This window comes from Stereum hirsutum (genome assembly GCF_000264905.1).
Source record: "Stereum hirsutum FP-91666 SS1 unplaced genomic scaffold STEHIscaffold_14, whole genome shotgun sequence".
Taxonomy (NCBI): domain Eukaryota; kingdom Fungi; phylum Basidiomycota; class Agaricomycetes; order Russulales; family Stereaceae; genus Stereum; species Stereum hirsutum.
The window spans coordinates 334,543-350,229 of record NW_006763144.1 but is presented as its reverse complement, the minus strand read 5'-3'; the positions used below and the strand labels follow the sequence as shown (position 1 = coordinate 350,229).

At 51.7% G+C, this 15,687-nt stretch overlaps 7 protein-coding genes across 7 annotated transcripts; 4 read left to right on the top strand and 3 right to left on the bottom strand.

Moving 5' to 3' along the window:
• Window positions 1–40: 40 nt before the first annotated feature.
• STEHIDRAFT_63802 (uncharacterized protein) lies at window positions 41–619 on the top strand (the record flags this gene model as incomplete). The annotated part of the gene is made up of 2 exons (XM_007307724.1): window positions 41–178; window positions 242–619. 2 exons carry the CDS (start codon window positions 41–43, stop codon window positions 617–619), a joined length of 516 nt encoding a protein of 171 aa, XP_007307786.1.
• Window positions 620–1,781: 1,162 nt separating this feature from the next.
• Window positions 1,782–2,611, top strand: STEHIDRAFT_160351 (composite domain of metallo-dependent hydrolase; the record flags this gene model as incomplete). Its single annotated transcript, XM_007307877.1, has 4 exons — window positions 1,782–2,006; window positions 2,080–2,139; window positions 2,226–2,292; window positions 2,379–2,611. The coding sequence occupies 4 exons, from the start codon at window positions 1,782–1,784 to the stop codon at window positions 2,609–2,611; spliced, it is 585 nt and encodes a 194-aa protein (XP_007307939.1).
• Window positions 2,612–4,357: 1,746 nt separating this feature from the next.
• On the bottom strand, window positions 4,358–5,347 carry STEHIDRAFT_124086 (uncharacterized protein; the record flags this gene model as incomplete). The annotated part of the gene is made up of 1 exon (XM_007307876.1): window positions 4,358–5,347. A coding segment is annotated over exon 1 (686 nt), but the record flags the coding sequence as incomplete, so codon positions are not given.
• Window positions 5,348–7,308: 1,961 nt separating this feature from the next.
• On the top strand, window positions 7,309–8,883 carry STEHIDRAFT_63907 (nucleotide-diphospho-sugar transferase; the record flags this gene model as incomplete). The annotated part of the gene is made up of 1 exon (XM_007307730.1): window positions 7,309–8,883. One exon carries the CDS (start codon window positions 7,309–7,311, stop codon window positions 8,881–8,883), a length of 1,575 nt encoding a protein of 524 aa, XP_007307792.1.
• Window positions 8,884–9,373: 490 nt separating this feature from the next.
• On the bottom strand, window positions 9,374–10,989 carry STEHIDRAFT_160348 (uncharacterized protein; the record flags this gene model as incomplete). The annotated part of the gene is made up of 4 exons (XM_007307875.1): window positions 9,374–9,418; window positions 9,479–9,830; window positions 9,902–10,467; window positions 10,525–10,989. The coding sequence occupies 4 exons, from the start codon at window positions 10,987–10,989 to the stop codon at window positions 9,374–9,376; spliced, it is 1,428 nt and encodes a 475-aa protein (XP_007307937.1).
• Window positions 10,990–11,960: 971 nt separating this feature from the next.
• Window positions 11,961–14,205, top strand: STEHIDRAFT_124085 (uncharacterized protein). Its single transcript, XM_007307874.1, has 6 exons — window positions 11,961–12,392; window positions 12,679–12,690; window positions 12,751–12,804; window positions 12,861–13,299; window positions 13,369–13,465; window positions 13,552–14,205. The coding sequence occupies exons 1-6, from the start codon at window positions 12,037–12,039 to the stop codon at window positions 14,127–14,129; spliced, it is 1,536 nt and encodes a 511-aa protein (XP_007307936.1). The 5' UTR covers window positions 11,961–12,036; the 3' UTR covers window positions 14,130–14,205.
• Window positions 14,206–14,366: 161 nt separating this feature from the next.
• STEHIDRAFT_149150 (uncharacterized protein) lies at window positions 14,367–15,428 on the bottom strand. Its single transcript, XM_007307873.1, has 2 exons — window positions 14,791–15,428; window positions 14,367–14,709 (listed from the first exon to the last, which is right to left on the bottom strand). The coding sequence occupies exons 1-2, from the start codon at window positions 15,148–15,150 to the stop codon at window positions 14,470–14,472; spliced, it is 600 nt and encodes a 199-aa protein (XP_007307935.1). The 5' UTR covers window positions 15,151–15,428; the 3' UTR covers window positions 14,367–14,469.
• Window positions 15,429–15,687: the final 259 nt, after the last annotated feature.

Genomic DNA, 15,687 nt, shown 5'->3' with positions numbered 1-15,687 from the left:
AGACCCAGAAAACCTCACCGCTATAAACGCTCTAGCTGGCATGGGTATCTTAACAGAGGACGATGGCCTCATCGACGCTGCATTATCCGAGATCTTATCCCTTCCTCTGGATAAACGACATGAACGAGACCCTGAACGAGATGTGGATTATCTTCTGACGCAGCACTCTCTTGCTCAGGTTTGTTCCATACTCGCTCCATATCCAAAACAACGTTCTAATCATATGCCTTCCTGTTTATAGGGCGAAAAAGGAAAGGCACTTTCACATGCTCAGAAATCTCTCTTCGCTGAACCTTCCAGGAGTTCCGCACGCCGTACTCTTGCTGTGCTTGCACTACAAAACGAAGACCCAGAAGCTGCTCTTGCCGCGCTCTCTGCTGCGAGTGCAGGCATAGATGAAGGGTCAGCCGAAGGGTCAGCCGAAGGTCTCGCACTACAGGCTGTAGCGCGCGCATTGAAGGGACATGGTAACGTCAGCGAGGAGAGAGAAGAAGAACAAAAGATAATTGAAGCGAAGAAGCTTGCTCAGCAGAGCGTGATGCTGGCGCCCTGGGAGGTGAAGAACTGGGAGACTTTAGCATTCGTTAGGACTCGGACTGAAGGCATTGTTGTATGTTGATCCTGTGTAATACTAAAAATAGAATCAAATACGGACACATGTTGTACACCTTTACCAGTGGATACATGTGGTTGATAGGTTGAACTCGGATAGAACATGGTTTTTGTTTGCTGAAGTTCCGTGCCACCGCCACATCTTCCCGGCGACAGTAGCGGTAGTTGCCGGGCCTCCGAGTCTGTTCTTGCTCAGCGCTGTCACGTCCACATTTCCCTTTCCTCAACGTTGAATCGAATGCGAGACTCGGATATTCCATCTCAGCCTCTACATTCTCAGTCGCAAAAAGTCATCACGCTCTCGATGTTCCCTCAGGGCTTGGATAAACTGTTGCAGAGGACTTGAAGTTGAAGTATCTTGGCTGTACAGAGTTAGTTCGGCACTCCGCCGACCCGTCGAGGATGATAACAGACTGTTGAGCGATGCAGAAGGTGGGAACACCTTCTGCTATCTTCTTCTGCTTTCCTCTTGATCATTAGCATCTTCTCTACTCCAGTTGGTGACCGTTGGTACCCAATCTGAGTCGTCTGGGTACGTGCATCGGACGCGGAAATGGCTCCCAAGTTTGATCTCGTCATTGTGAACGGAATGGTGGTCACTGCGAGTGATATAAGGTATGTCTAGCTTGGCTATCGACATTGTATAGCTGTATAGGTCACTGCAATTTTGATAAACTCAAGTTGACGTGTTTTCGTCCATGCTTCATGGAGCCCCTACGCTATCGGCATAAAGGATGAGAAGATACACACAGTCGCTCCATTTTTCACGGAGGAGGACATTCAGGGAGCCCAAGTGATAGATGCCGAGTAAGCCCTGCCTAACAAAGAGCCCCGTAAATATAATGAGGCGCTGACCTTGACCTTCGTGGCGTATGTCAGAGGGGGGATGGTCATGCCAGGCGGGATTGATGCTCACGTTCATCTTTGCCAGGATATGAAGACAGGTGTGCCTGATAGCTAAATTCGTGAAGGCTGAAACCTTCTATTGACCATGAACGTGTTTTTACCATTCAAATGCGCTTAGGTCCACACGGCCTCGGAGGCACCTGCGCCGATGACTTCGAGACTGGCTCTCGCTCTGCTGTCTGTGGCGGGAACACAACTGCCCGTTTACCTATGGTACCTCGCCTTACGGCAAAATGAGTGGAATACTAGAGCACGAACCGACCATGGCCCAACATTCGCATTCATACCCAGACGGCCGTCTAGAGACAGAGATGAAGGTTGACTGGTCCGAATTTGCTAAAGACAAGATTGGCTCATTCAGGTTGATCCCAAACGGGATTCCGGGTGTGGAGACCAGGTTGCCGTTGTTGTTTACGAGGGGTGTGGAAGAAGGAAGGATCAGTCCGATGAAGTTCGTGGAGCTCACGGCCACAAATCCTGCAAAACTGGTGAGCGTCTTGACCCGGATCTTCCTCTCAGCCCGACAAAGGACCGTGCCGCTGACAACGCGCGCTGTTGTAGTATGGCCTGTATCCGCAGAAAGGCACGTTGGTCCCAGGCTCAGACGCAGACATCGTTGTTGTAGGTTTTTATTCATTTATTTATCCTCCTCTGTGGAGAATCGGGCTTGAGGTAATCTGAATGTTTGGCTATTGTTCGGTATTTAGTGGTTCCCTAAAAGCGCTATGAACCCTTTCCACCTCGACAATAGCCAGTTGCACCACAACGTTGACTGTACGTCCCCAGTTTCTTCCTCTGATGGCAAGACTAGTACCTTTATCGTCAATTCAAATGAGCTCACTCGTGGCCTATCATCGTAGATACGCCATATCAGCACATGCGCTTCACGAACTGGCCCCGCTATACTATCGCCCGAGGAAAACTCATGTGGGCGAACGGTCAGCTCCTAGGGAAAGTCAGGGATGGGAAATATCTCAAGAGGGGGAAGAGTTTGTTGGCTGGTTATGCAGGTATGGGTGTGCACAGTGTGGGAAGAAGCGTGCAGGAGTGGGAGAAGGATAAGCGGCGAGTTGCGACGTGGTTGTATGACTAGTTCACGAGGCCCGTGGAAATATAAACTGTAGTCTGAAGCGAGATATGAAGGGCAGCTCATGGAATGCAGACTCACGTTCGGTTTTGATATTTTGATGCATAGAATGGCCGTTGAATAAGTAAATACCAATTTTGTATGATACTCTTGTACGATACTAGCGATGAGTGTATACGGTACTTAGTGTGAGGACCATTACTGTAAGATAGCAGGCTCAAAACAAACGATGTAGCAAGATAGCGCTAAACAAAATGAGACAACAACTCGATATAAACGGAGCACGACGACGAACCAAGAAACAAATACCCAAGAAATGACCACCTAAAAAACAATTTGCTCATTCCAGCATCGACATTATTTTATCCTTGAATCCTTCATTCCAAAACGGCTCCTCAGTCTTCTCAATACTCATCTTCAACCAGGGTCGGAAGCGTTGTCCCAATTGTACCATAGGTTGGATCATCGACCACAGATCTTTCCTTACTGAAATATGTTGTGCATCAACATCATCCTCTAGCATTTTTAGAATGCTAGAGTGTTGCCTGCGGACGATCTGTGTGATATGGTTCTCGATGGAGATCTGAAGGTCGGCAGAAAGCTCAGGTTGTGATGTCGATGACGGAGGTGAGAGTGCGTCCATCTTCTGTTGAGTATGGTATAGAAGGCTTGCTGTTTCAGCAGAAGGTTGCAGAATCTCCGTAGTCCCTGACTGTAAACCATGCCAGCATGGACATAGGTGAATAGATAAAACCAGAGAACACACCGGACGAACCTCAAGCTCAGAAATCCGTTGCTGAAGTTTCGCGTTCTCAGCCTCCAACTTCCTATTCTGCTTCAACGCTGTGAGCTGTTCGGAGAGCAGTGCCTTCTTCATCTTCATCACCGACTGTGACTGCTTCATGACTCCTAACCTAGCTCGCAGCTCATCGAGCACAAGTTGGGCATCACTGGATTCTTGGCTGGAGGAAATGATGTTAAAAGTGGCAGACTTGATCCCGTCAAGCCTAGATGTCACTTTGGAGACGATGAGGTCATCCAAGTGGTTTGCCGCGTTGTCGGAGAGGGTAATCTTGGGCTTGGGTGCCTTTTGGGCGCTGCGGAATGGTATGAGTGAATGAAGTCACCGCGCCATCAAACAGACATAAGGGACGTGACCGACCGTGATTCATGAAGCTCGATTGCATTGTGAACATTATCCCGTAGGCCGCCGATGTCTTTCCCTATGCACTCCAAAAATTCATGAATAACATCCATATCCTTATCTGCCTCTCCATCTACCAATCCCTCTGTGATCAAAGCACGGTGAGCCAAATCAAATATACAGCCATCCAGGCTGCGCCTCAAGCGCTGAACCTCTGCGTTGAGTGTTATCATCCTGGAGGCTCGCTCCTCATTACTAATAGTATAATCATCTGTGTCGGATTGAAGGTCAAGAAATTGGTGGTGTTGTGAGAGTTTGCCTTCAGCGGACCGAAGGGCAAGGTGGCAGGAGATAGCACAGGCAAAGTGACTGTTGAGAGTGAATAAAGATTAGACATTGAGGAAGAGAGCAATTCCATCACATATGAAAAGTAAAGACCTACCTCATCCCTTCACCATACGCAACCATTTTCTCCTCGCCAGAGAGCGCATCTACAAGCATCGAGCCAAGGAAGCTCTTCACGCTTGCAGTTTTATTCGTATCATCAACTTCCGGTTCCAACAGCTCGACAACCTCCATTATTGAGTCCATAGAGCTCCCCCTACCGTGGCGAGATGACGCCACACCAGATTCGTCCATCTCAACGTCCTGTGAACCACTTTGACTCCCTTCCCTACAAAGATCTGGAGAGTAGGCTATGGGGATCGGGCGCTGTCCTGGATCAATCTCGCCAAACCCGCCTTCCGCATCCATCTGAATTGAGACACCAGTGTCCGTGAAGTCGACATTCTGTGTGGCATCATACGGAAGCCCTCGTTGGCCGCTCCAAGGTGCATCGTCGATCGGTGAGTCTGGATGGGTAGGTTTCTCCTGAATCATACCGCCCTGAAGTGCACTACGGCGTCGAGAACCCCAACCATCATCTTGAATCCCCGCGTTGACTCCAGTTCCTGCAACACTACCTGTGCCACTGAGACCCTCACCTCCGCCCCCGCCAAAGCCAGCTTGAACGATATGACCTCCGACCCTAGGCTGCTCCCAGACCTCTTGGCCTCCTCCTCTCGGAGTCGTCTTCTCAACGGTAGCCGCCATGAACGAATTGGGAGGTAGACCAGGTCGATTCAACCGTGGTCCAGTCGGAGTGCCACTGAAACTGCGAGGATGAGAAGGAACACCGGCAAAGCTGCGAGGTTGCGTAGGCGGAGAACCGCTGGTATTCCAGATTCCCCGCAGTACCGGAGGTCGCAAATCGCCCTTGTCCTGAACAGGGCTCGGAGTAAAAGCATTGAACCTCGGTTTGGATGGTAAGTTCGCGGATGGCGGTGGAGTGCGAAGTGGCGGGGTGTGTTCGGCGTCCATATTTTTGTCTGCATCGACCGAGTGTGGCGTAGCACCCGAGATATTGGGAAGGTTGGAAGGGTCATAGTGAGTGTTGTGTGGTGGAGTAGATGCGGCCTGGGCGAGATTTGAGTTTGGGTTTGCGATGGGCGATCCCCACCCACCTCCGCCCCAGCCTCCACCACTTTCTGGGGAAGTCTCTGCGGTTTGTAGTCCACCCCATGCTCCGTGAGAAGCTTCTGCCGCTCCCCAGCTTCCACTACAGTCATTGCCCCACGTCGCTGTCGTTGGAGCTACCCGGTCTCTAGAGCTAGGTGAAGCTGCTTGAATTATCTTCGAAGGCGCGGGATTGGAAGCTCTCGATCGACCTCCAGTTGCGGGACCCGTAATAGCTGTTGCGCGATCGTGCCTACCAACCCATCCACGACCCCGTCCCCGCCCACGCCCATTGACTCCGCCACGCGATCCACGGTTTCCACCTCTAACAGTCCCTGAATTCGAGCGTCCGCCCTCAACAACTGAACTCCGTCTCTCATCTTCAAAATTCGATCCCCACCCTCCCGTGCCCTCCGCCTCTACCAAAGAATCCTTGCCTGCACCTCCTCCACCACGTGCTCCCATGCCTTGACCAGCTATCGTGGCAACTCCTACAGCTGTCTCTCCAGCGCTGACGCCTGTGCTGGTTTCTCCGCCCCATCCGCTGGAGTTCGTGCCACCGTGATCGCCACCCGAGTCGTTGCTTCCTCCCCATCCCCCACCTCCCCATGCCTCGTTGCGATTGGTCTCTCCACTCTTAGTACCTTCTAAATCGCCCCCACCTCCCCATCCTCCGCCTCCCCATGCCTCGTTCTGACCGCCTCCTGAATCATCTCCACCTCCCCATCCTCCACCTCCATCAGCGGCCATGCCCCATGCCCCTTGATTCGTCTCAGCGTTCGCATCGGTACCCCAAGCTGCGCCACCGCTGCCCCAGCCCGCATTAGCGCTCTCGTTGACGTTTCCCTGTCCTCTTCCATTTCCGCCGCTTTTTTCCTTCACAAAATACTCCGGCTTCTCCCGACTGTCACCTCCCTCGTCGTTCTCGTCCTCTTCATACTCATCTTCCGTATCTGGCAACCTAATAGGATCCAAACTTGCTGTGCCTACGTTCTTCACATTCGGTCGGTATCGATGGGTAGATGTGGACCATTCTTCGTCGTCGGGGTGGATCGAAGGACAACGTGGTGGGACGCGAACTTGACAGCCACCTTTGATAGGACGACCGGAGGGGTCGAACCACTGGTGTACGCGGGGAGCAATCGGACCGTGAAGTTGCAAATGATTGAGATGAGGGCGAGGGCGGTTACAGGCATGGACGGAAAATAGTGTTCAATCAGAAGAAGTATGTCAGTATCAGGTAGCGAGAATGAAATAAAAATAAGGTTAAAAGACAGACAAATGCAAGTAAGATGCAGGGAATGAAGTGTGTTGTAGACGTACCCGGCATCTGAATCCGGTCGACATATTTCGAGGTGAAAAATAAGGCTCCCTTCAAGATATAGCTCGCTCCAAGTAGCAAGAGACAGAGACAGTTGTAGCCGATGTTCGCCTGAACAGCTAGCACTACGTTGAGGCCAGCACCTATGCAACACAACTCGCCGTAATACGGCAAATAGTCGCCGTCGGAAGAGAGCACAAGTTAAAACCCTTGAAGGGAAAAAGCGAATGATGCGACCCCGAGCGGAAAGTGAGCCAGTCGGATGATTGTATTGTCAAGGAGGCGATCGATTGTGTGCAGCGAGGTGGGAGTACTAATGCTGTTGAGATACCTGGGAGAGCCCGCAACTTGCCCGCGAGTCGCGACGCGACGAAGTTGTTGGGTTCCGTGGGTCACGTGCCTATCGGACCACGCCACACTAATTACCACTAGTACTGAAACTCCATAACTTACAGTAATACTTAAACCGAAATCAAGGTAAGAGAATTGCCTACGAGTGGCGTTGTTTAGCCACAAGGATGGATTCATTCGGGGTTCTTGCACCCATTGGGCATGATGAATTCTTGTGGCGTGCGTTCTTCGAAGTGCATGAGGACGAGTACGACGATGGGCATAAGTAGTCAGAGGCCCACTCACAACTCAAGCTCCCCCACTGCATCCTACCGAAACTGCAAATTGTCTATGAGTGAATCTAGTATACAGTCGAAGTGTTACTAAATAATCTGACCTCCCTGCTGTAGAGCCATGTCTTTCGACACGTCCGGCGATTCCGTCCCTCTCACCGATAACTTCGCCTACGACTTCACACCCACCGAAGACTGGTTCTCAGTCAATATCAACTCTTGGAAAGCCATTTTCCCTTTCGTCACCTCTCCATCCCCCCGTATCCTCGAGATAGGCTCCTGGGAAGGCCGCTCCGCCGTCTTCCTTCTCACTGAGCTATGCAAAACCTCCGGCGAGATTGTCTGCGTAGACCATTTCGACCTTCAGTGCACAGAGGCAGGCTGCGAGCGGTATCGCAAACTCACTCATAACCTCTCGTTGACCAGGAAGACGTTCCGGGTCGTGGACGACTTTAGTGTTCCTGGATTAATGCTGCTCCTTCAGGACGAAATAGCACAATCTAGAGAATCGATTGGAACGGAGCCGGGTTTCGATTGGGTGCACTTTGACGGGACTCATGAAGTCGATGACACTTTCCTGGACGGTGAGCTCGCCTGGCGTCTCGCACGCAAGGGAGCCATCTTCATTTTCGACGAGTACGATTGGGACGCTGAGCCGAACGAGAGGAGGTATCATCAAAAGCGGGGAATGGACGCATTCCTTGCGCTCCATGCCGGCGAGTACAATCTCTTGTCGTGCGAAGGCCAGCACCAAATCATCTTGCAAAAGACGGTGGAAATGCGGATTGGGTTTCTTCTGAAGGACAAGGAATCGGAAAAGATGAAAAGCAGAGGGGCTCAGATGGAATTAGGTCGAGGTATGGGCAGGGAAATTTACATGGCGTACTGCGTCGATCCTACGTATGCCATGCAGGCGGCTGTGTCCATTCGCAGTCTCGCCAAGAATACGCCTGGAAGGATCACCGTCTACATCGTGTCATTTGGGCTCACGGAGGAGGACAAGGAAGCGATCCGGAACTCAGTCCTTCAGCGTGACGATCTCACTATCCTCTTCTTGGAACCATCGGAGGATAGTTTCGCGAAGTTGACGGGAATGGGTCCTCTGTGGGGAAAGCTGGCGTTAGCCGATATAATCCCTGCGGAGAGGGTGCTTTACATCGATGCGGACACGCTCGTCCGAGGCGACATCACGTCACTTTGGGCCACCGACCTGAGGAATAAAATGGTCGCTGCGGCTTCAGATGTCGGCTTTCCTACGGGCTGCAATGCGGAGAAGGATGAGGGATACTTTAATGCCGGAGTACTCGTCATGGACCTAATCAAGATTCGAGCTCGGTCAGCAGAGATCGAGCGGGCATGCAGTAAGGGAACAACACCTTGCGATGACCAAGATGTTGCCAACGATCTCTTCGCCTCCACCGATGACATACTCGAGCTCTCCTTGCGCTGGAGCACCCAAGGGTTGGGCATATTCCCTTTTCCAGACCGGCAGTCTCGCGATTCCTCAGCGATCGACTTTGGTCCAGTCATCGTACACATCACGGAGCCGCTGGAAGAAGTATCGAAAAATCCCTATGTGCAGCCTTACGTGGCGAAAACATGGGGCGACGCGTGGGTACCGGGCCACCCATATGCGCAAGAGTGGTGGGATGTGTTAGGCGAGATGACTTGGAAAGGATGGAAGGTGTCGGTTTAAGTGAGGGAACTGGCAGAGGCAATGGTAGGGGCGAAGAAAGAGGCAGAAGCCCGCTTCGAGAATATAATCAGGAGTAGAGAGGGCTGATGGCGGCTGGCAGATCGTGTGGCTGGGAAAGTTTCGCTGAGGAAGTTCGATTGGATGGACGATGACAGAACGGCTGTTTTGATATGACTTGTATGTTCTTCGCATATTTCTCCTCGTTTGGGCTTCAGGTTTATCGAGACAAAACCTAGTGGATCTGAAAGTGTGTTAGAATCTTGTCGACTCTGCCAGAAATCAATTACAGAAACGCACCGTTCCTCCACATCTTCGAGCTTGGGGTCACCGTATCGAGAGAAAACGCACCTACATTCCCGGCTCTGCCGAGTCACTCGATCAACTTGCTTCAAACCAGTCTGAAATTTCCAAAGGCACATATAGACATTACGTCAACAGCTTCGTGGGCGAGAATATATAAGAGGTCACGGCATTCGTGTTGGTGTATCTACTAGAAGATAAACTCGCGCAGTTTGATTCCCTGTCGATCCACACCCTGGTCATCCAACGTGTCAGCTTCGTGAGACAGAGAGAGCACAGTTGTAGATTCTCGAACCTCTATGGCGACTATCCGGTCCACGTCAAGCCTGTATTCCGAATACGTAGTACAACCAGGAAGATGGGCAAAGAGCGAGATGCTCCGCCACGGAAGTCGGCACTCCACGTCGATAGAGAAAGGACTGTTCTTCCCGGCCAGCAGGACTTCCGACTGCGACCTTTCCCTAACCATGATCGGAACTCGAGTATCCGTCCCGTCATGACGGGAATCCTCTGAGCGGGGAAAGTGCTCGTCCCGCAGGATATGATAACCGAACTCGATCAAGGCGCCATGACCTACGCCTTTCATTCGGGGTGAGGTGTAAGCATAATTGAAAAGGAGTCTTTTGCCCATAGCGAACTGGATGGCCCTGTCGACGTCAAGGATCAGTATGCGCGAATACAATGTCCTTTGCTACACATGAATTGAAGGAGAACTTACGAATTATGAATTTTATCATCCACGTCCAAATTCTCTATGAAGATCTTGGACGACTCCGGTCCCCATTCCCGCCACGAAAGCGATCGGAAACCCTCTTTCGCGTGCCGGGCAGCATGTCCCAGCACACTGATGCTACTGGTGATGATACGGTAACCTTTATTAATGCCATAGCCGTCCTCGTAGCCGTCCTCTTCGGCATACACGTTCTTGCCCATGTTATCGCGACGATCATTACGGGGATCAAGATAGGGCAGAGTAGCAAATAAGAGACCGGTTGGTGTGTTCAGAGAACAGAAAGAGGAGCCTATGTCGATGTCGTAGAGCTCTTTGGACAATGGTGGAAAAAACAGGGAGCATGCATGGATTACGTTGTTAGATGAGCCAAATGTTTCTCCCGTTGGAGCTGAGACGGGGTCGGAGACCAGAAAGACCTCGAAGCACAATTGTTCTTCGTTGCCGTTTTCTCTGTCGAGGGCAATCGAAGCGATGACTCGGGAGGAGATAAAGCCAAAGTGATGACAAAGGCTAGGTATACCTCTATGAGGCCAAAGATCCTCAGAGCGACTCTGCAAAGGTATACATTAGCAGCGTTCACGTAGCATGTTCCCAAAAATTCAACACACCAGATCAAAGACGACTTGCCCGCTTTTCCAGTTCCAAATGCGAACATAGGCGGACTCGTGGCCCAAAATCACGGCGAGCATATCATCGAAGATTTCGAACTTCTTGACGGCGGGGTGACCGAGGCTTCGCGATGTGCTTGTGTAAAAACAGTGCAAAATGGGTTTCGAGGCAAGGGCGTGTGCTCGATTCGTTGTGAGCGACCGTAGATGAACCAGAAGCTTGTGATTCTCTGATGTTATCAGTCCCTTCCCATATACATCCGTCCCGTGACGCTCGATAAGTGCGAGCACGTCCTGCATCGGATCGAAGGTCATTGCGGCAACCCAAACGCCCATATCTTTGAAGACTATTTCCCGCTCTGTTTGGCCCGTTTTGAGGACGGTCGATGAAGAGTACCCCTGGTCTATGTCTGGGTACATATGGTTCTCGATCTGAGCGTAGACGCCACCCCTGTACCCGTGCATGGCGCACGGCTTGGTGGTCCCGATTCTCTCGACTCTTTTCCAGTCCAGGGAACGCCATCCACGACGACGCTCAAGATGAGCATGCAGTTTCTCGGAAGACGTTATCGAGCCGTCTACTGGTAGCATCGTGTCCAAGATGCCGTCCGCGGCAAGCTCGACTTTGAGCTGAAGTGCGGATGAAACTTCTAGCATACGATGAAGGGCTTTGCATGCCTTGGATCCGTAAACATTGAGCGATAGGTTCGAGGAAAGTAGATCCAAACTACGCACCATCGAGCACTGAGTCGAATGTAATCAAGGAAATCTAACCGTTGTAGGATCTGCTGTATCAAAATATCTTCGGGAAGATCGAGAAGACTGGTGCGATGCATTATTGGGAGCTATACGAAAGCCTTGATCAGTAGCGGTTCATGACGAAGGTGGACAGCGTGCGATGGGTAGATACATAGTGCTTGGACTTCAAGTTAGATGGTCCGAGATAAGTGGTCCGTCAGCGTGATGAAAGGTTCAAGACTGTCAAGTCTGAACTCTTCTGAACTGTGTCAAGCAAGAACGTAAAAGACCCAAGTCAGAAATCGAGGGGTGGTGCTCGGACAGCCCGACTGAAACGGAGTCGCTGTTCAGGGATTGAAGTAGCCAGGAACCAAAGGTAGCACAGGAGGTGCAGGGGTATTGTGCTTGAGATTACAGTTCCAAGTCGATGACCTTGGGGATGAAGCCGTTCGTCAAGTCGTCGCCTCACACAAGATATGTTCGTGGTCAAAAACGTGCCCCCACCAAAATCAATTCCCCAGCCGAGTACGGGATTTTTCGACCGAACCTCCTGGTCGTGACGAAGTTCGACTCACAAAGGCTGCCAGACGGCACCGATGCAGTGAAGGTTGAACCGTTTATCGCCCATTGCCGGCTGACATAATATGACGCGTCTCCATGGGCGGACGCTACCTGCTCTCCGTTGAACAGCTTCTCGCAGTACAATTGTCAGCTGGCAGTGTACTGCACCCATCACACAGTTCTCCTGCATCCTTATAAAAACTCAGGCCGTATATGCCCTCAGCTTCAGAATATCAACCTGTACCATCTCAAGACGAGTTCGCCGTCTCCCAAGACGATCTCCACGCTTCAGCTTCGTATCCACCTCGCCTAACCCCTGGCAAGGCATCTGGTAGCACCAAGTACTCGAAGACGACGCTTTTGTTGTTTGCGCTTGCGTTTTGTTTAATCGCTTTTGGCTCGTATAAGCTTGGGCAGTGGGAGTTTTTCAAGAGTGGCTTGAAGGACGCACAGACTCAGACGGAGCCTACGGACTTGGAAGAGAAACCTTCAGACAGTGGTGCTGGAATTGAACCTGTGACGGACGAAACTGATATGGCTACAAGCTCAGGGAAGCTCAGTGTTGGATAGTGAGTGACTTCCTCCACATTGTTTCCATATGTACACGAACTTTGTGCGGTCGGAGACGCGCAAGGGACGTTCGTGCTCTAGGAAGTGCGTCTCAGTATCTAGCTGTGCACGAGGACGTAGTATCGCTCTTATCTGGTAGCACGAGTGGTAATTATGTGGTTTTACTGCCGGTGCAAATCACTGCAGGCGTCATTTCGCCAACTAATTCTTGGGCCACGCCTACGCTTTGAACTTCAAGTTCGCCCAAAATAGATCGAGTGCTGACTTCGTTTGTGCTATTTATAGTTTCGTAAATTGGTAAAGGTCTTCTTCTGACCCGCTTAACCTACCGTGGACGATTATCTGACACCATTTTAGGGGTATCTATGGCCGGAAATACCCTCCCCAACTGATACCCGCAGACGACCTCACGTACGTTCCACCTCTTCATCATCCCACCGCTCTTAACATCATGACGCACTTTCCAGCCACATCCTCTACGCCTTCGCAAACGTCCGCTCCGACTCCGGCGAAGTTTTCCTCTCCGACCTCTGGGCCGACCAAGACATCCACTACCCCTCCGACTCATGGAACGACCCCGGCGGCCCCAACCTCTACGGCAACTTCAAAGCCATCTACCTCCTCAAAAAGCAGCACCGACACCTCAAAGTCCTCCTCTCCATCGGCGGCTGGACATATTCGCCGTCGTTCCATCCGGTAGTGGTGGACTTCAGCAAGAGGCGTACGTTTGTGGAGAGCGCGGTGAAGCTGGTGGAGGATTATGGGATCGATGGGTTGGATGTGGATTATGAGTATCCGCAGAATGATGCGCAGGCGAGGGGGTATGTCGAGCTTTTGAAGGAAGTTAGGCAGGGATTGGACGCATTGGCGAGGAGGAAGGGAGCGAATTATAAGTTCCCGTTGACCGTGAGCTTTTGTTTTCGCGAAATCGGTTTCTTCTGTAAACCTTGTGACTGAGATGGGTTCTTTCTGTAGATCGCTGCGCCGTGTGGCCCACAGAACTACGAGAAGCTATACGTCCGCGAGATGGACAAGTATCTCGATTTCTGGAACATGATGGCCTACGACTTCTGTACGTTTCCCTCCCCTCCCCTTCCCGTCTCACCTCCCGTAATCCCATCCTCTATTGACCCTGCACCGTACTTACTACATCACCAGCCGGCTCTTGGGACACCATCGCGAACCATCAAGCGAACCTCTACAACGGTCCCATCAGCGCCTCCACTGCCATAAACTGGTACATCTCGCAAGGCCTCCCGCGACACAAAATCGTCGTCGGCGTCCCTCTCTACGGCCGTTCCTTCATGAACACCCAAGGTCCCGGCACCCCCTTCTCCGGAATCGGCCCCGGATCTTGGGAAGCCGGAGTGTATGACTATCGAGCCCTGCCCCTGCGCAACTCGTACGTCCTTCGGGACAACGAGAGCGTAGCGAGCTGGAGCTACGATTATGAGAAGAAGGAGATGATTAGCTTTGATGATGAGGGTGTGGGGAAGGCCAAGGGTGAGTGGATTAGGGACGTGGGGTTGGGAGGGAGTATGTTTTGGGAGTTGAGTGGGGATAAGGGGGCGGGGCCGGAGAGGCAGAGCCCGGAGGGAGGGGGAGAGTATAAGGAGGAGGTGCCGGGGAGGAGTTTGGTTAGGGTTGTTAAGGAGGCGATGGGTGGGTTGGATAGGACGCCGAATTGGTTGGGGTATGAGGGGAGTAAGTTTGAGAATTTGAGGAATGGGATGTAGTGAGGAGGCATGACGAGAGTCGTGAGGCTAGTTGTTGAAGAAGATGGCTCGTATGCTACGATGTACTTGATAATTATGGATGGGTGCACTTGGTGAATGGCCACGGACGGTTATTTATACCAACTTCATTCCGTGTTCCGGGATCTTGGTCGTGATTTACTTCCGCTGGCCAAATTTAGGGCAGATCATGGAGCGAGAACGGGACACGCCACCCGCCGGCTTATGACGATCGCTACCAAGGCACCTTGGATTCGTCCAATCCGTAAAGATACAAGACACTCCGTGTGTAACTGTAGGTTTGATGTTTAAAAGGCCTTTCAAGTTTCGCCAAAATGACCATTCACGACCAGACACCCATCCCAACGAGTCCTACCCACTCCTTGGCATCTGCCTGCGATAACTGCCCGACTAAGAAATGCGCGACACAATTATCCTTGTCTGCGCCTCCTTCCACCAGAAAATAATGACGATCATTGAGCTGTCCGAGGAGCTCTGTTAACTTGTCGAGCTCGGGGCTCGGAGACGGCGCCTGGAAGGTGGTCGGAAGGTGAAGAGGTGATTGAAGGTCTTTAGGTTGAGTCTATAGATATATCAAGGGCACTGTTAGACATATATTTTGAAGGAACAAAAGGAGGGAATGGTGGTCGAAACTTGAACCTACGTCGAGGCCAAGCCACGCATCCAACCCTAACGCCTTTAACACTTCCCCTTCCTTCCCCTGCGCAAACCCTCCGTCATCCTTACCAGACCCCAGCCAAACCGCAACATCACCATACTCGTCACTCTCGCTTCCTTGCCCTGCCAGCACGCTTCCGCATGCGTTGATATTCGCCACCTCGTTCGCCGTCGCCGTCAGGCTCGCGAGGTAAGATCGGATGGAAGCAGACGGAGCAGGGGCAGACGGAGCAGAAAGGAAGGAAGGAGCATGAGCGAATGATAAAGAATTGGAAGTTGGTTTTCGGTACAGATGGGATATAGTTTGTTTGATAGCGGAGACAGTGGGGGCCGAAAGAGCTGACATGGTGGACGTGCGTTCTAGGTACCGACAAGTTGGTCTCGGGTATTTTAAAGTTGACTCGGGTGTCAAGCGACGAGACAAATATGTCTCGGCAACAAACACGAGGTTATTCGTCGACGTTCAGGTTCTCGATTGAAGATATTTTCGACGAGTCGAGTCAGTTATCAGAGTGAGATGAACCGACGGCGAACACAGACGATCAACGAGGAGTTCAGAAAAGGTATTCGGATCGCTGACGTTGTTCCGTGGTCATGAATCGAGCCGCAGGAGGAGCGCAAGTGCCAAATTCTCCAAGACAGGCCCCACAACACGCCTCGTTCTGGACCCGAAAATCCCACGCGACGGCGGCATCTCCAAAGATGGAGATTGCCGGCGCAGTCCAGCCAATCAGCGCGCGATCATGGTGCTTGAATGGAAATACACATGACGTCGGGATCATGACGTCAACGCGCGGTCTCCTTCAAAAAGTGGTTTCCCGTTCGGACATGCTCAGTTCAGACCTGTCTTGCCTTGCCGCAACCAACCACCTCGATCGTGCCG